General features: G+C 34.6%; 1 protein-coding gene across 6 annotated transcripts in view; it reads left to right on the top strand.

Annotated features, from left to right (window-relative positions):
- Positions 1-27,357, top strand: part of PPP1R12A (protein phosphatase 1 regulatory subunit 12A) — a 150,909-nt gene that overhangs the window by 42,452 nt on the left and 81,100 nt on the right. For all 6 annotated transcript variants that reach the window (XM_067697436.1, XM_067697434.1, XM_067697432.1 and 3 more), the window contains exon 2: positions 17,206-17,336. In XM_067697436.1, coding sequence (XP_067553537.1) covers positions 17,206-17,336 — 131 coding nt within the window. The remainder of the gene's footprint in view (positions 1-17,205; positions 17,337-27,357) is intronic.

Raw genomic sequence — 27,357 nt, 5'->3', positions numbered from 1 at the left:
TTCCATTAAAAGTTGCTTATTTTTTAAGGAATTTTCTGTGAGTTATATATACTTTTTATATATTTCAGCTTTGTGAATTTGATCGTAATGTTTTGCAGGAACACTTTGGGGATTATCTGTAAGAATATATTTAAGTGAAACTAGAGCAAAAAATAAGAACCCTCTCATGGTAGTTTAGTACCTGTATTTCATGTATTTTAAGGTTATTAGATTTGACTGTTGCCTAGGCATTTCTATCCATGGGAATCCCAAAGCCTTATATGGTCAAGACTTAGCTTTTAGACTTTCAGTGAAATGCAAGGCACCACTCTAAAAAAAGAAAAAGAAAAAAAAAAAAAACTAGCTGGCTTTCACTTTGTCTTCAGTGCTCTCTTCTTGGCTGCCTTTATTACCACAGCAGCTAAATTACTAGGAACCTTATGTGCATTGGGAGTCTGTCTTACACAAAAAAGGAATTGCTTTTGTGGCAGTAGTTTTATGCTAGAATGCTAATGTTATTTTTAACAAAACATTACATGATATTGGTTATATAATTTGATTTTTCTAAAAGGAAACTTAAAAATAAAACGGTTTATTTTATCTGACCCTTAGATGAGGGGAAGGGATCATATCTGCATATGGTACAATTAAGAAGTGCAAGTTTCACTAAAGGCAGGCGTTAGGGTAAGTGAAAGTGAAATTATTAATTGTTTGGAGTCTTTCCTACCTTGGAACTCCTGGTACCTGATTAGGGGACACAGGTGAAAAAAGTGTAAACATTCAGGAGCAGCAGTGATCACCACCACAGGGCCGCTAAAACAATAAGTTATTTCTATCCTGGTATGATCTTATTCAGCTCTAGTCATCTTTCTGCTTTGAAGAATGTGATTTTTCTGAGTGATCTGTGTCGCTCAGTTGTACCTTTAACTGCAAGATAGTTTAATACTTTGTAGATACTAAAATTCTTAGTTATAGATTTATCGTGTAGGAAAAGGGAAGGTATTATTCCCCCTAACATAAGAAGATTGCAAAATGTGTTTTAACTTATCCACTGTAGTAAGTCAGATATGACATGGAAAAATTAATTTCTGATACAGTCATCTACAGGTAACAAAGAATCAGCAACCTATTTCTGAGTCCTACACTGAAGCTAAATCCTACTGTTTCCTCCATTCAACGTTTGATTACTGCCTAATGTAGTCTATGCTCTGAATACATAATGGAGTCCTTGCCTTTAAGAGCTCCCAGTAGTGGAAGCAGAAGGAGAGGAAAATGAATGCAGAAATAGTACATATGGGTAGATAATTATCACACAGTGTTCTAAGTGTGTTAGGAGAGGTGTGTTCACAGTGTTACAGAAGATGGAAGAAGAGAATGATTTAATTCTAGCTACATGAACATAGGCTGGAAAAGTTGTCAGAAATAAAGGATTAAGATGGTTAGAAGAAGTCTAAATTGAGGAGCAACCTATAAGGTCTAGCAGTGCCTCAGCCATTACTCGTAGGTTCCCTTTGTGTTCTTCACGAGAAATCCCAAACTGCCTTAGTTAATTCGTATGATCAGAAAGAATTGAATTTTTATTACCAGGTTACTTTTCTTGGCAACTGAACTCAATCCCTTCCTCCTGCCAACCTGCTTTTTTTGTGATGGAGCATGAGCGTGCTTTGTCGGGTTTTTAGCACTGTGTTTTGTTTTATCTAAAGATCCTTTGTCACATCTGTCTTAGCAGAGTTTTGTAGCTTTTGTCTTTCTGGCAGAGATGCGTATGTGTGTCAACGTCTTCTAGGTAGCTGGAGAACCATCCCCAAAGGTGAAAATCTCATTTGTAATGTGTTGAGTTAGCCATGTTAATTATTGTTTAGTTTAAACAACAACAACAGAAAACCTTTCAGAAGTTTCTTGATTCCATGCAGTTATTGGTACACAAAATCTGCATACAAGGTTTTCCGTTAGAGGTGAAAAATAGTGTAAAATTGTGAAATTAGTTCATTCTGTGAGAGAGACTAGGAATTCACAGTGCAGTGGTACACTTGTTTGTTATATTACATTGTATGTATGGAACAATGGTTCCCAGACTGTCTGCTTTAACTTGGACATAAAAATAGAGTTTGGGGCTTCCCTGGTGGTGCAGTGATTGAGAGTTCACCTGCCGTTGCAGGGGACACGGGTTCGTGCCCCGGTCCGGGAAGATCTCACATGCTGCAGAGCGGCTAGACCCCGTGAGCCATGGCCGCTGAACCTGCGCTTCCGGAGCCTGTGCTCCGCAACGGGAGAGGCCACAACAGTGAGAGGCCCGCGTACTGCAAAAAAAAAAAAAAAAAAAAAAAAAAATTTGGTGATAAAAATAGATGTCAGTGGGAAAAGAGACTTGTTGACAAGTTCTGCAGTAAAGAAATCTGTTTAATCCAGTATTTCCTAAATTTAATTATTTTTAAGAACCTTTTATTAAAGACCATTTATTAACCTTTTCATTTTAGTAATTTCATGGAAACAGTTTGGGAAATACTACAGTAAATTTTTGTGATGAATTGCATTCAGAAGGGCTGCATGCTGACAGTTGTTTCAGGAGGCAAATTGAAAATTTACGTATTTTTATTTCTGCCTTATTACTTTCTCTTTTGACTAGTTATTTACATTTGAAGGAATGTCAAAACTCCATAATCTGTAAATGTAAAATACTGGCATCTTTTTATAACAGTCTTGGGAAAATGATCAAACGAATGAATTATGCAGTAGAAAATTATACATATCCTTTTCCCTCAATGCAAAGGAATGTATAAAAGCTGACTTTAATTCTTGCTATTCATATGCCCTCCATCCTCAAAAATAAATATTGAAAGAGTAATAATTTTTATTGTTTATTAGGATAGCTCTGGTTAGTTAGAAGGTTATTTTCTTTTATATCAAATACGTTTTTACTCATCAAGCATGAGTACTGGTACATTATCAGGTGATTGTTATTTATTCTGAAGTTATAATTTCAGATTGTTTGGCATATTCAAGAAATGGAGCGTGGTCCATTGTGATTAGAGCTTTGAATTTGTGGAATTAGAGTGATAGGTCTAAATTTAGATAATAACTTGAAGGACTAACTTACCACATTTAAGAGAAGTGGAAATACAGGAGAAAAGACAGATTAGAGATTAAGTAGAGAAGGGAACAGGATATTTGGATACACACAAACGGAAGCAATGAAAACTGATATAAATGCCTTCTACATTCATCACTAATCCAGCAATGTAGCTGTTATTTATCACCACATAATAAATTACTCCTAAACTTAAAATGTCAAACATTTATTACCAAATTTTCTATGGTTAAGGAATTTGGATGTAGTTTATCTAGGTACTTCGATTGACTTCAAGCTATTGGCTGGGACTTCATGTCGTCTGAAGGTTTAACTTGTGGGGGGGAAGGCGGGGAAGGATCCACTTCAAAGCTCATTATTGGCAGGTCTTACTTCCTTGCCACATGGGCCTCTTAATAAGACTGCTTCTTGACACTGCAATTGAGTTTTCCCAAGTTGTGAGCAATTTGGGAGAGGGCAAGAGAGGGTTCATGCCAAGATGGAATCTACGATCTTTTAATAGCCTAGTCTTAAAAGTGACGTACCATTACTTCTACCTCATTCCGTTTATTAGAAGCAAGTTACTCAGTATGGTCCACACTCAACGGGAGGAGTTTACACAAGGATGTAAACTTGATGAGGATGAGGCAGGAATCATTGCTATTTTAGAGGCTACTTACACAAGCATCAAATTAAAATAATTTTTGTGGTATTTTACATTCCTCAACTTATATTAGTAAATACTTAATTCATTCGTTCCTATTTACTATGCCTTGCTCCCTAGGAACATTTCTCCTTTTCTTACTGTTCAGCAGAGTACTTGAAAATCATTTATAGCTTCACCTTTTTTTTTTCTCTCTTCTCTCCATTTGAATGTTTGGTGCTCCTCTTATTTTGTGACTTGGAAGTATTAACTCCTGCTCCCTTAAGTCTTCCATTAATGGTTCCAGAAATGCAGACTAGCTTGGTAGGCTAAAATGGAAAATAATATTTGGTTAAAATAACCAAATAAGTTTTTTTTTCAATTTTTTCCGTCAGGACCGAGACTCATATATTCTTAACTTCATCCTTGATATTTTTTGCCAAAGCATGTCTGAAAATAGCAGAACAGCTACCAGGTTCTCAACGTTTGTTAGACATATCTTTGCTCTTTCGTTTCTGAAAAGGATATAGAAATATAACTCCAAGGCTTAGATTGCCTTTTCCCTAATTTTTTCCACCCATTCATGTCATGGTATATCAAAAAATTTGCCTTTCCCTTCCCAAACCTCTCCCTTTCCCCTGAATTTGATATTTTTAATATATAGAAATATATATATTTCAATTTTTAACATATAGTTTTAATTCTTGAGGTTTTAGGAAAGGTATACTGAAATAATCCATGTATACTGGAATGAGGAGAATTTTAGAGAGGTTTTATTGTTTTGTAATTTTATCTATATATATGTTTATTTCTGATTAGACTGAATTTATTGCAGGAAGTGTTTGGCTCTTTTTTTAACTTTAAGAAATGTGCTATATGCTGAAAAAAAAAGTAATAATAGTTGCTCAGTGGATGTTGATTATCCATAACTAACCATTGTTCATTTAGGAAACATTATTTTAGAATGTCTGTGCAAATTATTTGATATACTTTTATTTAAAAGGACATATTACGTATACTATTTTAATTAAAATGTGTAAAATTGAGTTTTGCTTTAATTTGCCAAAAGAAAAAAACCTGAATACTGAAGTAATGGTTAAATTTTAGATAAATTTTCTTTATAACTACAGAGTATTTCCTTAAATATTCCTTTAAGATTAAGAAAACAGGCTATGCATAATATCAATACGTTGCAATAGGATTTTTTATGAACCACGTTCCAGTTTTAGAAAGATCATACTACTCATTAGGAAAGATTAGGAAATCAGCACTCATTCATTTTTGCTCTTCTCTCCCCTAATCTTGTTTTGTTAACTGTATTAATATTTCTACCTTGTTAGAATTTATAATATTTACATTATTTTTGATTCACTTGTTATGAGTTTTGACCACTGTGTCTTGATTTCTGAATTTATTTTAATTGGCTGAATTTTTTGTTAAGTAGGGTTTATCTTCTTACCTTTTGATCTCGTGTATTCTTCATTTGTGTTGTTAAGTAGCACCAAAGTATGGGGCATTTCCTTTAGTTTGTCAAGTTGCATTTTCTTCCACACTGCTTTCTCTACCTGAATTTTTCTCTTACTTACATACCTATGTATATTTAAAATTTTTATTTTATTTTTTCTTCCCCTTTATTTTGTCTCCCCTTTATTAAATTCTCATAGCTCTCCAGGTTTGACATAGGCTTTTCTGATCATATTTTACATATGCTGTTTGTGCCTTGTTTATTTCTCTAGCTTCAGTTACTGGGGATATCAGTGGTTTTCAATCTAGTGTGTTTTTACGGTTTAGATGGCGAGCCTTTTTAAAGTGGAAATTCCTTAACGCCATTCTCAGATATTCTGATTTCTCCTCTCTTTCTCCTAAATCTAGGTTAAGTTCTCTAGTAAAGTCCATAGTATTTATCATGCCTCTTGTTATTGTTTGTTTAGTTATCTTTCTTGCTTGCTGGACTGTGTAAGCTTTATGAGTATAGAAATCTGGTTTATATCGTTCCCCAGTGTATTCCTAGCAGCACATGGTATCTTGCTGTAGTGGGCACTTAATAAATATTTATTGAATTAGTGAAGAGTCTGTGCTATTTATTGACCACTTATTTTGCTGAGCACTGAAGAAATTCATCAAAAAACAGATAGCTAACAACTATGTGATTTTCTTTTTTGTTTTGGAAAACCATAAGAATTTTATGTCCTTTAAGGTTTTTGGAAAATAACTCAATGACTTTGACTTCTGTTAATTAACATTTTGGCATATAGAGGCATACCTCGGAGATATTGCAGATTCGGTTCCAGGCCACCGCAGTAAAGTGAATATCCAAATACAGCAAGTCACATGAATTCTTGGGTTTCCTAGTACCTATAATAGTTATATTTACACTATATTGTAGTCTGTTAAGTGTGAAATAGCATTATGTCTTTAAAAGAGTGTACACACCTTAATTTGAAAATACGTTATTGCTAAAAATGCAATCATCTGAGCCTTCAGCAAGTCATAATCTTTTTGCAATATTAACATCAAAGATAACTGATCACAGACCATCATAACAAATATAATAATAATTAAAAAGTTTGGAATATTCGGAGAACTACCAAAATGTGACAGAGACACAGAGTAAGGAAATGCTGTGTAAAAATTGCACTGATAGACTTGCTTGACCTAGAGTTGCCACAGACTTTCAGATTGTAAAAAAAAAAAAAAAAAAATGCAGTATCTGCAATGTAAGAAAATTCAGTATCTGTGAAGCACAATAAAATGAGGTATACATGTATTCTTCCAGAGTCTTGAAAAGGAATATCAATGAAGAGAATTGAATCATATTATGCATACTCCTTTGTAACCTGTTGTTGTTGTATTTAATTGAATTGCATAAAACAGTATGTAAAAGCTTTTATTACTTCCCCTGAAATTAAATTATTTTCTTATTGGTATATATTCATTGATTAAACACCTCTAGGTCAGTGTGTGTGATCATGTCTGATAAAGAAATTCAACAAGGAAAACAGCTACCTGTAGCTGGCTTTCTATCTCCAGAGCTCAGACAGTAATGAAACCTGGCAAAGGATTTATTATGTATAAAAATATTTCTTTAACTCATCTCTACTCACATACCCACTTTTCTTTTATTAATGCTATTTTGCTTTTATTTTTTAGGAGGGGAACTATTTTTTTTTTTATTGGAGTAAAATTGCTTTACAACGTTTTGTTAGTTTCTGCTGTACAATGAAGTGAATCAGCTATACGTATAACCTATATCCCCTCCCTCTTGGACCTCCCTCCCCCACCTCCAATCCCACCCATCTAGGTCGTTGCAGAGCACCAAGCTGAGCTCCCCGTGCTGTCTGTTTTACACATGGTAGTGTATTTACGTCAAACCTAATCTCCCAATTCGTCCCACCCTCCCCTTCCCGCCCTGTGTCCACATGTCTTTTCTCTATGTCTACGTCTCTATTCCTGCCCTACAGATAGGTTCATCTGTACCATTTTTCTAGATTCCACATATATGCGTTAATATATGGTATTTGTTTCTCTCTTTCTGGCTTACTTCACTCTGTATGACTGTCTCTAGGTCCATCACATCTCTATAAATGACCCAATTTTGTTTATTTTTATGGCTGAATAATATTCCATTGTGTATATGTACCACATCTTCTTTATCCATTCATCTGTCGTTGAGCATTTAGTTTGTTTCCATGTCCTGGCTATTGTAAATAGTGCTGCAGTGAACATTGGGATACATGTGTCCTTTTGAATTACGGTTTTCTTGGGGTATATGCCCAGTAGTGGGATTGCTGGGTGATATGGTAGTTCTATTTGTAGTTTTTTAAGGAACCTCCATACTGTTCTCCATAGTGGCTGTATCAATTTACATTCCCACCAACAGTGCAAAAGGGTTCCCTTTTCTCCACACCCTCTCCAGCATTTATTGTTTCTGGATTTTTTGATGATGGCCATTCTGACAAGCGTGAGGTGATACCTCATCATAGTTTTGATTTGCATTTCTCTAATAATTAGTGATTTGGGGGCTTCCCTGGTGGTGCTGTGGTTAAGAATCCGCCTGCCAGTAAAGGGGACATGGGTTCGAGCCCTGGTCCAGGAAGATCCCGCATGCCGTGGAGCAACTAAGCCCGTGCGCCACAGTTACTGAGCCTGTGCTCTAGAGCCCACAAGCCACAACTACTGAGCCCGCATGCCACAACTACTGGAGCCCGTGCTCTGCAACAAGAGAAGCCACTGCAATGAGAAGCCCGCACACCGCACTCACTGCAACTAGAGAAAGCCTGTGCACAGCAACAAAGACCCAACGCAACCAAAAAAAATCAATCAATTAATTAATTAATTTAAAAAATAATCAGTGATGTTGAGCATCTTTTCGTGTGCCTCTTGGCCATGTGTATGTCTTCTTTGGTGAAATGTCTATTTAGATCTTCTCCCCATTTTTGGATTGGGTTGTTTGCTTTTTTGATATTGAGCTCTATGAGCTGTTTGTATATTTTGGAGATTAATCCTTTGTCCCTTGCTTCATTTGCAAATATTTTTTCCCATTCTGAGGGTTGTCTTTTTGTCTTGTTTATGGTTTCCTTTGCTGTGCAAAAGCTTTTAAGTTTCATTAGGTCCCATTTGTTTATTTATTTTTTTATTTTCATCACTATAGGAGGTGGGTCAAAAAAGAGCTTGCTATGATTTATGTCAAAGAGTGTTTTTCCTGTATTTTCCTCTAAGAGTTTTATAGTGTCTGGTCTTACATTTAGGCCTTTAATCCATTTGGAGTTTATTTTTGTGTATGGTGTTAAGTAGTGTTCTAATTTCATTCTTTTACATGTCGCTGTCCAGTTTTCCCAGCACTGATGCTATGTTGCTTTTAAATTGCTTAGTATTTTTCTTTATCTGCTTATCTTATTTTCCTAAGTAGATGATAAGCATCCTGAGAACAGTACTACATGATCAATTGTTTTAGTCCATTAAGAAAAATTTGCTGAGTAGCACTGTTAGGTATTGTGGGATATATAAGACAATTTCTATTCTTAAGAGATTATAATCCAGTAGTGAGAAAAGACTGGAACACATGAAACAGTAATAAAGGCAGCATGTCTTATACAGTACTTAGTAGAGTTTAATGTACACATACACTAGGTCATAAACACCTGCTCATTAAGGAGAGGTTTGCATTTTATTTTGATTCATTTTACATGTATTTATTATGGACTTGCTATATGACAGGCAGCGTGCATAAAGGAAACAAAAAGAATATACTCTCTACTGCTGGTCCTTGTATCCACCAAAGTGGCTGGCTCATTGCTTTATATATAGTAGGCAGTCCATAAAAGTTATTTGTCAAAGAATGATCCTGAAGTTTAACATTTTTATATCCATAAGGATTCTAAACTCTAGAAGTAATATTCTTCCCTTACTGAGTCCTCAAATAAAAGTCTTTGGCCTCTAAAGATCTAGGTTTGACTTACTACTTTATAGATCTTTATCAATAAAGGAAATAACAGCTGTGTAATAAGAGCAGATAAAGGGTGTGTTTTAATCTTGGAATAATTATGGTTTCCAGTTTTTGGCATTCTTATTCAAATACTTAGTACTTGTTAGATGAAGTATGAATGTTTACGCGATGTGTCGATTATAGTTGGCCGTCCTCTACATCCAAGGATTCAACTAACCAAGAGTTGAAAATAGTCCACAAAAAAATTCCAGAAAGTTCCAAAAAGCAAAAGTTGAAACTGCCGCAAGCTTTCAACTCTTTACATAACATTTACATTGTATTTACAACCGTTTACATTGTATTAGGTATTTTAAGTAATCTAGAGATGATTTAAAGTATACAGGAGGATGTACGTAGGTTATAATCAAATACTACCCCATTTTATATAAGGGACTCGAGCATCCGCAAATTTTGGTATCTGCAGGGAGTACTGGAACCAGTCTCCCACAGATACCAATGACTTTTCCCCTCGAAATTTTTTCTCAAAAGAGTTTTTTCAGATTTTTGTTATAGTCTTTTTGCCTTGTCCAGTTCATTCAATCCACAAAGATAAATTGGATCTTCTCCTTGTCAGGCATTGTGTCTCCTATGGATACTATATATATTATGTAAGTCTGAATTTTTCTTAATCCCAATAGAGAATTCCCATGGTTTAGCCATTGTGTATAATCTGTGTTTTGAATTTTATTCTTCCAGTCATTTTTATCATGTGAACATATGATTTATTGTAAGGCCAGGTCTTTATTTTTATGTCTAGAGATCCTACCTGCTTATAAGAAATAAGAAAGGCAAAAAAAAAAAAATCATTGAACTAAAATGCAGTGCTGAACTTACTTGTTTTCATTATTAAATATAATAGATGATCTCCTAAGATTGTACATGCTCATTTATTTGCCAGTCTCAATGCAAGACCAAGGTATTTATCGATATTTTTTATTGTTTAGTATGGGAATGCTGCTCGGAGTTCTTCATTATTTTTCTTGTATAAACTACACCTGTGATTCCTCCTTTGATATGTCCAAGTTTTCTTTAAAATAGAACAAAAACTTGTTTGGACATCTCCAGTTTACTTCCTCTTTACACATACTCACTGACATCTGTGTCACCCTGAATGCTTAGGGCATGGACTATTTTCTGGTATATCTACAAATTTCTGTTCCTATCAGTTGAGTAGAACTGAGTTTTCCTTGCTAAGAGTCATAAAGAGTTGTTTCAAGGAAGTAGAAATTGTTTTAGAGAACTTCTGTATTCAGATTAATTTGTCTTTTACCTTTCAGTAATTAACTGTGTTAGTAATGATTAGGTGCAAATTGTAAGCATTTCATCTAATTGACTATAATTATATATTCACCTAAGTTGGTATAATTACATTTATACAACTAAATCTTTTCCTTTGTTTTACTCTCTTGTGTTGTATGTAATTTGTATGAATGAGCTTATTTAAAACTTCTATATGTAAAAGTTTGTTGGAAGGAGGTTTGATTCCTAAAATTTTCTTAATGCATCTTTTAAAATTTAATCATCCTCTTAGAAATCATTAGTAGATAGGACTTTTACCAAAAGTGGTACTACAAAGAATATTTGACAAGTCTCCACCATTTAACTTTGTTTTGTAATTTTAAAGGGATGAAATAGTTTTAGATGAGAATTGAAAAAGAAAAAGATTTTAATGGGGATGATTGAACATTTGGATTATGTATTGATATAAACATAATAGTACCTACTATTCAACAGATACTACTCTAAGTGATTTATATATTAATTCATATACCTCTCATAGTAAACTTTTGAAGTAGGTACTATTGTTGTCCTCATTTTCCAGAGGAAATTGTGGCACACAGGATGTTATATAATAGACCCAACAACAACCAGCCTACTGGCAGAACTGGATTAATCCCAGACAATCTGGCTCTAGAGTCTGTTCATGAAAAGGAATATAACAGTGTTAGAATTTATTTCAAATGCTGTTTATTTTGTAATTGTGATTTTACTCAATTGAATTGAATGGTTGCTAAACACATTTGTTTTTATCTCTTCTAGGAATGAAATTTAATGATTTTTCAACTCCACGTGCCTCACCCAGAATCTGTCTTTAAGGCATGGACTCTGTCTTCTTAGAGCCAACTTTGTGTAGCCCCTTTATAATTCAATTCTTTGTTATTAGACTTTTGAGCTTTTTCCTAAACATGAGTGGGGAACAAAGGTTGTCCTTGTGCTAACTTGCTGAGAAAAATAACTAGGCCCCCTTTTCAATAAAAACAGATGTTTTATGTACTTGAACTAGTTTATTGAGATAGTTTATAGTTCAAGTTGACAAAGCTGCCTGTACCTGGGATTAAATGACAAAAGTGTCTTCACACAATCATCTGTTATTGGTAATGGCTCGGAATATGTATTTAAGAAAAACTTAAGATAAATCATGTCAGATAAGATTTTAGAAGTATATTTGAGTCACTCTGTTTCTTTCCATATATGGCTTAATAGACTGACCATATTTAGTCAGATATTTCAAGTCAGCAAGTCATGTATCTCTTAATGTGCTGCATGTGTTAGCTTTTGATTCTCTTAGCAACAATATTTTCATGGGCATGTCTGCCAGTTTATTGTGTATGCTTTGTAAATATTCAGGAGAACACTGAACAATTTACAACACAAACTTGAGATTCCTTTATAATATATGTTTTACAATGATGTTTTTGGCATTTAATTTGTATTTAAACATTTCAAAAACTTATTACATTTAAACAAAATAAAGGTCCAAGCACATTTAACATTAACTGCTTTAGGTATTTTAGGTATTAACTGCTTTTAGGTATTTGATGTTTCTTAAGTTATACTGACTTAAAAACAAACATTTAAAATCAAAATCAGCAACATTTCATTTACTGGGGAATAGCTATTCCTATATGTTAATTTTTTCAAAGAGCCAGGGCAGTCACCTTCTTAAAATGGAGAAACTTTAAAAATTAACCATTTGTTCTGAGGATCTTTTATCTTCACTGTCAAAGAATTACTCATAAGATGGCAAATAAGACTCTGTTCTGGATCCTGCCCTACCTTTATCCTCCCCATATGTGATTTTGCATCTTCATATACAAGGAAGTGTTTGTTACTTGTTCATATGTTAAGTTCAGGTGTAGAGCCTCCTCCAGGAAGTATTACCTGACTACAACCATTCTTCTTTAGTTCTTCTCTTCTTGGCTTCCATGGTAAGAAGTGTACAGCCATATAACTGTATTTATCATATTCATTTTGATATTTTTATTTACTTGTGTATTTGTCTTCCATACTAGATGATGAGCTTCTTGAGAACTCTCTGTAACTGACTGAATAAAATACCACAAATGTCTTTGTCCTCCAAGTAGAATATACTGATTATAATTTAATTTTAACCTTTCTCTTACTATTTTCATAGAAATCACTTCTCTACATTCTTTCCCTGAGTGATTTTAGGTCCCATTATTTTAATTATTACCTTAATGCAGGTAATTCCCAAATAGATATTTTTATCCCACATTCATTTTTAAGCTCTAGATCTGCATATTCAGGTGGCTACTGGATATGCATCGTTAGATAAGTATACAGACACCTATAATCAATTCAGCATATCCAAAACTAAAGTTATCTTTCTTCCTCCAACCTGCTTTTCGAATGTGTGGTATTTGTTTTCATGAATGACCTCTCCCTGTCCCTCGCCCTTCATATCCAATCTTTAATTAAGCCTTGTACATTTCCTCCCAGATTTCTCTTAATATCCGTTCTGAGTAACTGGTGTTGCTCAGTTCAGGCTCTTCTCTCTTCATACCACTTCCAGTAATCTTTCTGAAATACTGATCTGATCATGTCACCCCTCTGCTTTTAAACTCTGAATAGGTTTTTCAAACATCATCTACCTGAAATTCTACAGTGTTTTCTCCTACTTACTCCTACTGCTGAATTGAGCCACTATTACTGATGGGAGTGTAGCAGGTTTTCTTGATGAGTAGGATTAGAAAGTAGGTTGAAAACCACCTCTGATGTCAAATCCTGTCATCTTTGCGTTATGTTCAGATTTTTTTACCTGCAATACATTCAGACCTCTTACCACCTAGCCTTATTCTGTTTTATAACTTGCAGATACTATCTACCACTGGATGACTTTCTGTTCATTTATTCCATACATTATTTAAGTCATAGTGCATCTGCTCAGTGAAGTTCCTTCTAGTTGAATTGCGAATTGAACAACAACTATGTAATCTTCAAAACCTTGCTCAAATGTATTCTCCTTTATGGACTGTCTTAATCACAAGATCTCTTTATGTTCCCAAAGATATTTTAGTACTTTCTACCCACTGCTCTTATACCCTTACGTTGTTGTTTATGGACTAGCCTCCTATACTATGTGATCTTTTCCCTTCATTGTATTTCTAGGGCCTTAGCATATATAATTTTTAGCATATATAATATGAGGAATAGCCAGAGAAATTAGGGATACTTAGCCTATAAAAGAATATGTGAGAATTTGGGCAGTGGGGAGAACTCAAAATATTTAAAGATTATTAGTTAAAAGAGAGATTCCATTTGATACATGGAGCCTTGGGAGGCAGGGGATAGAAATTAAAGGAAGACATGTTTTAGCATGTGCAATTTAGAGAAAGATAAAGTGTTTTATACTGGAGATAATATACAGTAGGCTTTTAATACATGGTAGCCTATTTTTTTCTTTTTCTTTTTTTTAAAATGAGGTATAATTTGCATACAATGAAGTACACAGCATATAATTCAGTGAATTTTTACATATATGTACGCCTATGCAAAAAATCAGAAAGGTAGGGAACATTTCCAGTCCTCCAAAAAGCTCCCTCGTGCCCCTCCTATTATTTCCCCACAAATTTACCAGGATTCTGAGCTTTATAACCAGGGATTAGTTTTGCCTGGAAATTTACAGTTTGTATCCTTTGTGTCTACTTTTTTTCGCTCATGTATTATGTCTGCAGGGATTATCCATGTTGTTGAAGGTAGCATTAGTTTGTTCTTTTTGTTTGTTGTTCTTTTTTCATTGATGTATAGGATTCTATTACATGAGTAGACTCTCCCCATATATACATACATCCCACCCCATTTATTTATCAATTCTATATAACTTCAGTAGATACTGTCAAATGGTTTTCTGAAGGGGTTATATGAATTTTACACTCTTATCAGCAATTAGTTTTTTCTCCATATCCATACAGTAGATTTAATATTTTTCATTTAAGAATCAAGGCTTAGATTTTCTTTTTATGTAAACACTGCCTATTCATTGTACACATTTTGAAAATAAAGAAAAATTTAAAGAATAAAAATTATTCATAGTCACACAACCAATGATAATGACTATTATATATTCTTCTAGTCTTTTGTGTAGATTTTAAAGTAAAATTAGAATCATATTAGGCAAACTGTTTTGTATCCTTTTTAAAAAATATATTGTGAGCATTTCCCATATATATTATAATTTCTTGTTTTAATGTTTTTCTCCATTTTTTAAAAACAGTAATCATATTTGTATTAGAAAACATTTATCAGGTAGAGTTTTATATTTTTATATCAATGATAAAATCAGAATACTGTTTTGGAGCCTGTAGGAATTAAAAGAGGTTGAGAGAGAGGAGAATACAATTTAATATCTTTTCTCAAGGAAAATTAATGCTTAAACTTATAAATAGATGTAATATTATTTCAAGCCACTGTGAGTCATTAGCTATCTCAAATAACATTTTATAAACTACTTCATAATACAGTAGAATTTTGATGTTTCTTGTTATTAGATAGCTGTGGTTCTCAAATCTCTCCTACCCTTTAACCACTGCTCCTTGAAAAACACAGTTCTTTTCCCAAGCAGTATATACTTAAACTTTATATGAATGTTGTTTATATATACTCATTTACCATTTGCTATGTGTAAAGTACTGTTTGGGCACTTTGGGATCTTGCCTTCAGATTGCCTGTAACTTGTTCCAAAGGGAAGAATCATGGATATATGAGAATGTTAAATATGGTAGGGAATTTTAGAGATATGTAACCCACCAGCTTCTCTCCTCCACTTGAAAGACAGAGCCCCAAAAGTTTAAATTACTTGTTCACAGCTATAAAATCTGTGGCAGAGCCAGAACTAGAGCCTACAGCCAAACACTTGTCAGTGTTTTTCCACTTTAGGTGTAAAGTACTTTGTCCTTAGTGCTTTTCTTGACACCAACTTTGTCATTTTTTCCCCCCTAGGAAAAAGCTACTAAAACTGTTTTCTTTTGCTTCTGTGATAGATAAAGGAAAATTGGTTTTATTTATACAGCAAGCACTTATTAAGTGCCTAGAGTGTATGATATCCTGTTTCAGAGACTGCAAAATAGGTGAGAAATAGTTGCTGAAATAGGAACATCTGTGGATATGGTGTTAAGTGTGGAAGGAGCTTATTTTTTGGAATCTGAACATCTGTGATAGAATCTCAGCTCTATCATTTTCCATCTCTGTGGCTTATTCAGGCTACTTGATCTCTTTGAATCTTAGCTTTCTTGTTCATTTATTCATTTATTGAGCCCCTACCACATGCAAAGAATGGTAAAAGGTGCTGGGGATACAGCAAAATTCCCATTCTCATGAGGGATTTTGTGAGGATAATATATACAAATCAGTAAAATAGATAAAGCACCAATCATACTACTTGGCACAAAGTAAGCATTGAAAAAATTTCCCTTCTTATTTACTATAGGCTGCGGTTCTCAAAATTTTTCATCTTAGGACCCCTTTATACTCTTAAAAATTATGAAGGACTTTAAAGAGCTTTGTTTCTGTGGGTTGTATATATTAATACTTACAGTACTAGAGGGTAAAACAGAGGACTCTATATATTCATTAATTCATTTTTAAATGAATTAAAGCAATACTTTACCCATGTTATATAAATGGCATTTTTTAATTAAAATAACTAATTCATTTACTCCTGAAAGCTTGAATTTTATCATTGGCAACAAATACTGTTAGTTTTTTTTGACAGACTTTGTTCATTTTCAAGAAAATTTCTGCCAACATCCAAGTTAGACTAACTATAGTTTGCCATTTAAGTAAAAATATATTCCATAATGGCCTATATGGGAAAAGAATTTTTAAAAAAGAGTGGATATATGTATATGTATAACAGATTCACTTTGCTGTACACCTGAAACTAACACAGCATTGTAAATCAACTATACCCCAGTAAAAAATTTTTTTAAAATGATGTTCCATGGAAAAAGTGGCTAGATCGGCTTGCAAATTAATTGCACAAGTGTTTTTCCTCAGGGCAGTCATTATATTTGGAAGAAATGCTTTATGCATGCTTCCTGTCTTATTCCACAGAGTATTTAAAAGATATATATTCAAGAGTCAAAATTTAATAAAATTTATAGTTTTTACTGCATTGTCAAGGACATTCATAAGTAAAAATAGCTTGGGAAAGAAAAAAAACCTGTGAGTGCAGAGTGGTGAATACAAGGACAGTAAAGTGCTGTGGGGTGTTTTTTTTGTTTTTTTTTGCCACTGCCTTGATTTATTCTTAGACAGAAACATATTTACCACTAGTGCTTTTGCATCCTCAAGTGCACATGTCAACACAGTGAAAAGGGGAAATACCATCTTAGTATTATTTTGAGAATAGTTTTGACCTTGTCACCTCCCTGAAGGGATCCCACTCCCTGAACAGACCACAGTTTGGGAACCACTGCTATAGAGGATATTATTGGTACTTAATTATAATGTTTTGATTGTTTCCATGTTGACATGTACTTGTTTTCCTCATGGGGTTGGCATAAAATGTCTAGTCACATACAGTATTGTTATATGGGTATCTAAGCAAGGACTATTAAAATTTAGGTAGTACCATTGGCCTACTTCATAGCAGTACAATCAAGATGGCAAGAGACTACCTTATAGAAAATATGTTATAAAAGCTTCAAAATAGGAATTTTATTCTATTGATGTGTTGTTGGGAGTATTGATTCAAAATTTTTCTAATCCTGCTTTCTGTTTTGTTTTTAGGCTTGCATTGATGACAATGTTGATATGGTGAAGTTTCTGGTAGAAAATGGAGCAAATATTAATCAACCTGATAATGAAGGCTGGATACCACTACATGCAGCTGCTTCTTGTGGATATCTTGATATTGCAGAGTAAGCTAGTTCTGTGTTTGTTTTTATCCAAATACTATTTAGAGACTTGAGATTTTATAGAAATTGTTGTTATGGATAAATGATTGAACTCTTATATTACCTTAATTCATAAAAATTATTCTTCCCAGGAAAGAGAATAAGTAGATCATGGGAATCCAAATATTGTCTCTTGGTGTGAGATCATCTTCTTGTCTCCCTACCATCTTTGACTTTTGGTACTTTGAATTGATATGAGTAATTGTACACATTCTCCAGCCCCATCTCCTTTTCTTTTGAGTGTATGTATTGTCAAATGATTCAAGGTTAATATTTAGCAATCTAGTATATCCCTATGTAATCATGAATTGTTAGGGGAAATTAACAACAATTCTGAATTAGGTTACTTTGCTAAAGAAAGAATATGATACATAATTCTCCAATTATTCAGTATATTTATGCTTAGTTTTTATTAAGATTGTTTTCTAAAAACATGAAAATTTAGTGAAAAATAGTCATTGTATTCTTAACTACCTTTAATAGGGGAGTACTTTCTGAGAAAGTTTGATTCTTGAAAAATTTAACAAGGAAGTATACATATCCTGACAAAATAATTTTTTCATCAAATTATTTTTTCTTGTTGCTGTGTATCCAGCACCATAAACATTTTTATTGTCTATCTGTTCACATCAAAGCTTATCAGCTAATAAATATTGAATAAATATGGTAGTCCTACTCTGTGAATCTCTCTTAGTAAGTCTTCATAGTTTTATTTCTTTGTACATTTCATGCACACATACACTGCCCGCCCCCCCCCTCCAGCCCCCATGTGTATTGGAGATACAGTATACCAGTTTAAAGGAGAGGCAGTGTTCGGTGAAATGAAAAGTGCTCTGGGAATCAGAAAATCTGAGCTATTTGACTCTAACACTGACTGCGCTACACCTTTTGATAATTTGTTTCCTCTTTCTGGGCTTTGATTTCTTTATGTGTAAAATGAAGGATTCTTTTTGCCATTGTAAATCAACAGTGGTTATTCATAATTTTAATTGTGGTTCTCTTTATTCCTTTCTGTTCTTTTCATGCTCAACAAAGGGCTTGGATTTCATCTTCATAGAAAAAAATAGCTAAGGTGCATTTATCTTCAGCTGTCCTTAAATACTTGGTACTTAAGTTCTTAAGTCAACTAATGTGGATTATGAAGGCTTCCTCAACCACTCTCAAGGGGTATGACCTTGGGCAAGTTGCATAACTTTTATAATTGTCAGCTTTCTCCTCTGTAGAATGGGAATAATATTTTCTAGGTTTGTTGTGAGGGTTAACTGAGATAACCCACCAAGTATAGTTCCTGGCACATAGGAAATACTCAGTATGTATTAACTTTTGACCATTATCTTTTTTATCTTTTTGGGAAAATGAAAACCCAGCTTCTTTCTTCAGATGTGTAATCCTGTGTTTCCTTTTTAATTCATGCTTCTGAGTTTGAAAAGACAGTAATAATTGTCCTGAATAATTTCCTCTTGTAGACTTGGTTAACAACCCATTGTGTCAGTTGGGATGATTTTAGATGCACGTAAACAGTATCAAACTTAAACTGACGTAAAGAGAAAGGGTACTTGTTGTACAGGATAATACATAGTTTAGAGGAAGGGCATTCAGGTTTGTTTATTAAGCTGCTCAGCGCTGTCATCAGGGCTTGGAGTCTTCAGGTGTTTTCTTCTGCCTTTCCCAAATATACACTTTATTCTTAGCCTTGTTCCCTCCTGGTTACAAGATGATTGCCACAACTCCTGAATTGTGTTTTTACATATGCACATCCAAGAGCAAAATAAAAAGTGGTTGGGGAGTGGAAAGTATCTTCTCCATATTCTGTGACTGTCAAGGAGGGAAACCTTCCCTAGAGAGCCCTCTGACTATAGCAGATTTCCCCTTAAGGGACTTATGTTGGCCTGGGCTTGGTAATTTGCCCATGTCTTTGCTGGGAGAAGCAAGTATCTGGCATATTCAGTTTTTTTAATGCCAGAAAATAAGTGTGAGGAGGGTTGGGCAGTCTGCTGCAGGTGTTAATAGTTTCAGTAGAGTAACTACAACTTTTCTTCTTTTTGGAAGGTGGGATATGGAATATGTGTTTCATAGGACTTATACAAACAAAAATGACCTATTTTGACCAAGATTGACTATAGTTTTGCTGATCTAACTACCTTTATATAGGCATTTATGGCATTAATGGCTGTGGTATAACTGAAGTATAATTGACCCTTGAACAACACAGGTTTGAACTGCATGGTTCCACTTATACATGGATTTTTTTGAACAGTAAATACTTCAGTACTACGTGATCTGCAGTTGGTTGAATCCGCTGTTGTGGAACCAGGAATACTGAGGAACCACAGGTACAGGGGATCTGCTTATGTGGAGGGCCAACTATAAGTTATTCACAGATTTTTAACTTCAGGGAAAGTCAGCACCCCTGACCCTCATGTTGCTCAAGGGTCAACTATATTTAAATTTATAGTTTTTTTGAACAAAATTAAAATTAAAAGAATGATGAGTTTTCCTTTTTTGCTCTTTCTGCCCTCTGAGATTCTTTTTTTTAAATAAGGATAATATTTTTATAAAAGACCGTTCAACTCTCGTATATACTGGGCTATTTGTTAGGTGATGATTGCCTAAAACCCTTCTAAATGCATGATTATTTTCACCAGCATTATCTCTTTCAGTAATTAATTTCACTAATGAGTGAGAGAAGTTAATGAAATCCAAAATCCTAGTTTTCTTGGGTCTAGAAAACATATAGCATGGTGGCTTAAGAGGTAGGGTGAAAGATACCTCCCAAATCAGAGCATTTATAGGGTAAAGGAAGGCCCTATTAATAATGACGTAGAGACAACAGTTATAAACCATGGGGTCACTCTGCTAAGTGATGTATTTGGAGTTAAATTTGTTTGCAAATCCTGGTTCTGCCATTCTCTACCTTTGTGCCCTTGGCTGAGCTACTTAGCCTCTATGATTAATATTATTTATAAAATGGGAATGATCTGGCTTCTTCCTAGCTCTTGTTTCCCATATTGCTTTCTACATTTTTTACTCTGTCAATATAGACTACTTTCAGTTCCCCAGTATTCCCTGCTGGTTCATATCATTGTGTCTTTGCTCATAGTGATTCATTTGCCTCATTTCTTTACTTGACCAGCTACTACCAGACTTCAGCAGTTTATGTTAGAATCACTTCTTCCAGAAACCCTGCTAATGTTCCTGGCTGATTCATCATCATCTCTAACATATCAGTTGTTTACATGCTTCTTTACCAACTACATTTTGCACAGAATAGTACTAATTCAACCCTGTTGAACTGAGAGGTAAAACAAAACAGTGAAGCACAGATAGTTCACTATGAGGATTTGTGGATGATTAGGTAGGATACAGCGAGTTCTAAATTTTTGACCTCTATTGGAGACAGTAGAACAAAGAATGTGAGGTTGCAGTTTAGTTTCTAGACAATTAACAATTTCACATCTGGTCTCTAGCCTAGCAAAAGCCAAGTGAATAGATGAATGATAGCTCTTCATATTCTGGCTCAATTTTCTCACATTTTCACCAAAATAATTACTTTCAACATCTCCCTGCTATGAATAAGGTAGAAGTCTTAGGGAAAACCAAAAATAGAGATTGTTTAATAATGCCCCTTCACCAGAGTGGATTAGAGGAAGAATAAATGAAGTGAGTTTGGGGAGCATAGTGTTAATGGTCAGTATATGCATTGTTTTACTATTTACTGATGGGTCAGATATTGAAATGTACGCATTAACATTATTCTCTTCCTTTGGGGTGCTGAATTGACAGTGTTACACTCTGAATCATGTCCCCACAAAACTCATATGTTGAAGGCCTAAGCCCCAGAACCTTGGAATGTGACTGTATAGATGGAGATGATTAAATTAAAATGAGGCCCTTAGGGTGGGCCCTAATCCAATCTTACTCTATCTTTATAAGAGGAAATTTGGACACAAAAAGTGGCACCAGGGTCTTTCACACAGAGAGAAAAGACAATGTAAAGACACTGTTAGAAGGTGGCCATCTGTAAGCCAAGGAGAGAAGCCTCAGAAGAAACCAAACCTGCCAACACCCTGATCTTGGTCTTCCAGCCTCTAGAACTATGAGAAAATAAATTTCTATTGTTTAAGCCACTTTGTCTATGGTATTTTGTTATGGTAATACTAGCAAACTAATACAGGCAGTATAAAATTCTCACTGTCACATCAAGGTATTCTTCCCTAAAAGTTGTAGTTGAATGTCATTGGGCTATGGACTAGAAGTAAAATTGGACATACTAGAACTATGACTTCTGGACATACTAGAATGATTATGGAGCCCAAAAAATTATGTATTCAATTTATTGTTCCAGTCTATAACGATCGGTTAATTATAACTCTAGCCATTAAGTATAACTGAATTATATATTTAAATTATGTGGAAAACATTGAAAACCAAGTCCTCTGACTTGGCTTTCAATAACCAAGAAATAATAACAAATAAAATAAAGAAATAATAGATAAAAGAATAATGAGATGAAGAAATAATTAGATGAAGACATAGGAGTTTTACGATGGCAGCATTTAAACTTTGTCTTTCTTTTTTATTAGCTGAAATATTTTTGTAAAGGAAACTGCCTCATATCTACTATTTGGTTACCCCTTGTACAAGTTTTATAGGAAAACAGGATATATTCTTTATTCTTTCCCTGCATATACTGATTTTTAAAATAATGAGTTGGTTTACTAGTTACCCTCAAAAAGGACTAATTGATTTTTTTGAGATCTAAATAACTTGAGCACATGCATTTAAACGTACTTGATGTATTTCAATCCATTGCAGTTATTGCCCTTATTGATTAGCAAATTGTACCATCTTTGGTCTACAAGAGTCTCTTCATGTTGGCTTCTAAGACCTTGGGACATGACCAAATAAAGTGATCTTTAAAAGCTTCCTTGCTCTTTAGTAGTATAAAAATGTTCCAGACTCATCTTTTATATTTCCTGCCCTGGGTCTGGAATTGCCATTTCTCTAAGGAAACCTGTTCCTTGTAATGGGTGCTAGAAGTGCTCATTGCTGCTGCATTGATCATTCTTTCAAATTCAAATTCAGCATCAGGGTGTCTTTCTTTAACCTCTTCAATCTTGTATCAATATTTCCTTTCTCCCCTACTTTGTTGCCAAGAACTGTAGAATTAAAATAACACATAATACTCATTTGCTTCATCATATATTACATATACATTAGATTGCTTATAACAGTACCACAATAATAATGATTACTGAAAGCAGTTTGAAGTTTGGGATTTTGTTTTCGTTTTTTTGGCAGGGGTGAGGGGGGTGACATTTCTTTTTGTCCTTATGGTATCCCACTTGGAATATACCATCAAATTACTGTGTGTGCTGAAGTCACTTGGAATAATTCTTTTCTGTTTGGTTATGCCACTAACTAGATATACCATTAAGTTCACTGTTTAAGTTTGTTTTTTGTTTAGTTTAATTTTGTTTTATAATTTACATAAAATACCAGGTTCTAACGGCAGTCCCTACTCTACCACCCTATTTCCTATGGGTAACATTTTTAAATTTTATATTTTATCCCAGTTTGTGTTTTAATATAAGTATTATTCCCTCTTTGCAGATAAATGAAAGACTATCATACACTATTTCTCCAGTTTTCTTTTTTCACTTAACAGTCTATCCTGGAGACCACTATATAGTGGGTTATAGAGCTATTTCTCATTGTTCTCTTCAGGTGTAGTATTTAGTACTCTGTTGTGCAGTGTCACTGTAGTTTATTCAGCTTGTCCTTCTTGATGGACCAGTGAATGTTATTTATTTGAATGACTGTAACTTTAGCCTTGGCATTGTCTTTATTTTTCACATAAACAAAAATTCCTATGACTTATAAGAATAAAAAAAATTTTGTATTTGAATAATAAAACTTAAATGATTTGTTTTATTAACACTTTGGTTATTGATGTGGTTATAATCTCTTTTGTCTCTTTAATTTTGTCACTACATTTCTTTTTTAGCCTTCTGCCACAGATGTTTAAGGAATGCTTTTATCTTGAGTAGCTTTAGTGTTTGTATTAAACTTTCAATAGCAGAGAAAATTAGCCCTGTGTTAGGCTAGCATTATGTAGTTTTATAGTATATAGAATGGAATGTTGATTAATTAGTACATTTAACATATTTTTCTTCACGTTTGGAGTAGTTCTGAAGACATTGCTGAAGATTTCATATCATTATAATATACTGGTAGTGACATTCAGTGACATCTTCATGGTCTTATTTACAGCATGGAAAAAGTTTCATTAGCTTTGTTATTTGATCATTAAAGAATCAGCTATTTAAGGATATAATTTTTTAAAATATTTGTGGTGGCTTATTTATGGCATGGCTTTTCTTCTTCACTATAACCTTTATTTCATAAACATACAACAGAATCCTCAAGATTTCTCTTGGCTTATCCTTTAGAATATATCCAGTATCTAACTGTTTCGTCACCTCTTTCATTTCTCCCTGATCCTGGACACTGTTCTTCACTGAAATTATTGCAGTTGGAATCATTCTAACCATAACCATCCTCTTCCCCCCATCTGTTTTCTGCACAGCAGCCAGAATGATCCTTTTAAAGTATTGCAAGTGGAATAACATCACATTTTAATTCAAAGCCCTTCACCCTCCAGTGGGTTTATAATGCATTTAGAAACCAGAGTTTTGGTGGCCTACAGGCTGTGGTTTGACCCTCTGTTACCTCTCTGATGTCATTTTCTCCACGTTCTCCAGGCTGTCTTTGTTAGCCAAACTGGTCCCCTTGCTGAGCCTTTAAACAAACTAAGCATCTTGCTTCATAGTCTGCACCTGCTGATTCCTCTGCCTGGAATTCAATAATGTTGTTATTTTTGGTAAAAGAATCAGAAATTCCTACCAATTTAAGAACTATATAAATTGCACCACCATGCCTATGAGAAACGTTACAATATTCCTAATATCAAGCTCAGAAATGAGACAACTCTATTTTAATCTTAACTCTGCTAATTAATTGCTATTAACTTTAGACAAATTACCAGCTTCTCTGAACCTCTGTTTCCTCATCTTTAAAATAGGAATGTTAACGCTTATCCCTATTCTATAAGATTATTGTGAAGATTAGATGAGATAGTGTTTATAAGACACTTGGCACAATCTATGGCATATATTTAGTTATCAGTAAAGTTAGCTGAATTAGTTGTTGTTATTCATAATTCTATCTTTGGTCACTACTTTTAGTGAAAAATAGCTAAGCTCTTGGTTCTCCTGGATTATTTAATAAAGAAAACTATCATCTGATCATTTGGTCTTAGAGCAGACCTAGCTAGATGAGAGGAGCAGGAGAGAGTGAAGTAGTCATTTGTCCTATTTACTTTGATATGTGGGTATTTGAGCACCAAGAAGAGTTGGCAAATCCATGCATTTCGGTTATTTACATATTTCTTGTCAAGAATGATACATAGTTAGTGTAAAGCAGACTATGTATTTTGGTTTTTTTGTTTTGGTTTTTTTTTTTTTTGCAGTACGCGGGCCTCTCACTGTTGTGGCCTCTCCCGCTGCGGAGCACAGGATCCGGACGCGCAGGCTCAGCGGCCATGGCTCATGGGCCCAGCCGCTCCGCGGCATGTGGGATCTTCCCAGACCGGGGCACAAACCCGTGTCCCCTGCATCGGCAGGCGGACTCTCAACCACTGCGCCACCAGGGAAGCCCCCTGGAGTCGTCGTTTTTTGAGGAGAGGAGTGTTAGTGGTATATGGAGAGAGTAACTGATAAGACAGGAAGAGGGAACTGAGACTACAGCACAGAGGAATTTGTATGCCTTGCTAACTGACCTTTAGTGGTGATGCATTTTTAGGAACATGATGATCCTTCTCTGTATTTTAAGAAGACAATTCTTGACTGATTAGGGAGTTTGAACAGATTAGGGATTAGGGAGTTAGAGACAGGGCAGTGGCAGTGAGCTTGGAAGTGGGGCAGATCTGAAAGAAATTTGGAAAATAAAATTAATAAGGCTTAGTGTGATTCACTGGATCTAGATAGTAAGGTGGGAGGAAAAATCAAAGGTAGTTATAATGCTGATAATAGCTAGCATTTATTGAGTGCTTACTGTGTGCCAGTCACTGCTCTAAGTCCTTTAATATACACTGCTCTAAGTCCATAATTTTGGTCATCCTAACAATTACATGAAAATATATTGCTGCCACCACCCCACAGGCCCAGATGCACAATTCCAAACCCTCAAAATTCTGAAAAATGACAAAATAAATTGTAAGTTTGGTGTAGGCTCATTTGGCAACTCACCATGACTTGAACTGATACGAGGCTATTTATAGTCTTTGTTTCTCCCCCACTTAACTTATTTTTTGCAAAAATATTAACATGTTTGGTTATGGAGTACTGCCTCAGACTCAATAAGGGTGTTGCATAATCTACAATATTATATTTCTAAAATATGAAAAGTTTTGAGGGCTTCCCTGGAGGCGCAGTGGTTAGTAATCCACCTGCTGGTGCAGGGGACACAGGTTCGAGCCCTGGTCTGGGAAGATCCCACATGCCATGGAGCAACTAAGCCCATGAGCCACAACTACTGAGCCTGCGCTCTAGAGCCCGTGTGCCACAACTACTGAAGCCAACGTGCCTAGAGCCTGTGCTCCGCAACAAGTGAGAAGTGAGAAGCCCATGCACTGCAATGAAGAGTAGCCCCTGCCCGCCGCAACTAGAGAAAGCCCACACACAGCAACGAAGACCCAATGCAGCAATAAATAAATAAATAAATATTTACTTATTTCTTTATTTATTTTAAAAAAAGAAAAGTTTTGAAATTTGGGTTTGGATGAGTGATGGTTGGCCCGTATTATAATTCTTATTTTATAGATGAGGAAACTGAGTCATAGAGAGAAATCACACGATAATTGGCAGAGCTAGGATTTGAACCTAGATAGTCTAACTTGTCAAGTCTGCACTTTAAGACATTACACCATTCTGCCTCCCTTTCTAGCCTTTGTAATTGGGAAAATGATGCCCTTTAACTTTAGTATTAAAGAATTAAAGAGCAAGATTGAGGGAAGCAGAGGAAATTCGAGTGTAGTGGAATGTGAATTTAAATAAGCCTAGTTTGAGATGCCAATTAAAAAGGTGCAATAGGAAGCCAGGACTTCTTTGGGTATGTTTATAATGCGTAAACTGAATTTCATCAAATCTAAGATGCCATCGTCATAACACATTGTCATTATTTTATGTACCAATTTAAAAGGTTAAAAACAAAAACCTGTAATACAGTGTGTGTGTTTTTTTGTTTTTAAGCACCTTGGGGTTTTTTTTCCCCACACACACAGTATCATTCTTTATCTAATTGTAGTGTCTTGGATGCAGCATTGCTTAAGAATGTTTTATTGTTGCCTTTGGGATTTTCTTCTAAGCCACTGATAGCATTCTGCAAGTGTTGTTGGTGGTGCTTTCTTGATCTTACTACAAGGTATCAGCAAAAAGTTTCAGACACCATCCAGGAAGACATTTTAAGTAACAGTTAAGCTCAGTAAATAAGGTATCAAAGGTATGAATGCACATAAATCAGTTGAAGTTGAAAACAATATGAATAGCTGTGACTGGGGTTACATGAAGACAGATGATGACAACCATGTCGTGGCCATTGTCCATTGCTGAGACATCATTGATTGTAAGGTCAATAGATTGTAGAAGATTTCAGCAATATTAAAATTTGGGGAAAATGTATATCTTAGAATTATTACACAATGAGTAGGATTTTTGCCTCTGGGAATTGGGAGATACAGTAATAAAGTAAGACAGTAGTGCATGTAATTGATTTTAATAAATAAATATGCATTTTCAGGAGTTAGTGCATGGTCAAAGAAGTATAGTCACTGCTCTGAGGAATAATTAAGAGAAATAAGAAATGCTGAAGACAGAAGCTACAGAATTTCCTGTATTTAAAGGTGGTTTTGCAAAGAGAAGAGAGG

The sequence above is a fragment of the Pseudorca crassidens genome, chromosome 11, assembly GCF_039906515.1.
Source record: "Pseudorca crassidens isolate mPseCra1 chromosome 11, mPseCra1.hap1, whole genome shotgun sequence".
Taxonomy (NCBI): Eukaryota; Metazoa; Chordata; class Mammalia; order Artiodactyla; family Delphinidae; genus Pseudorca; species Pseudorca crassidens.
This window is presented reverse-complemented; position numbering and strand designations above follow the sequence as displayed.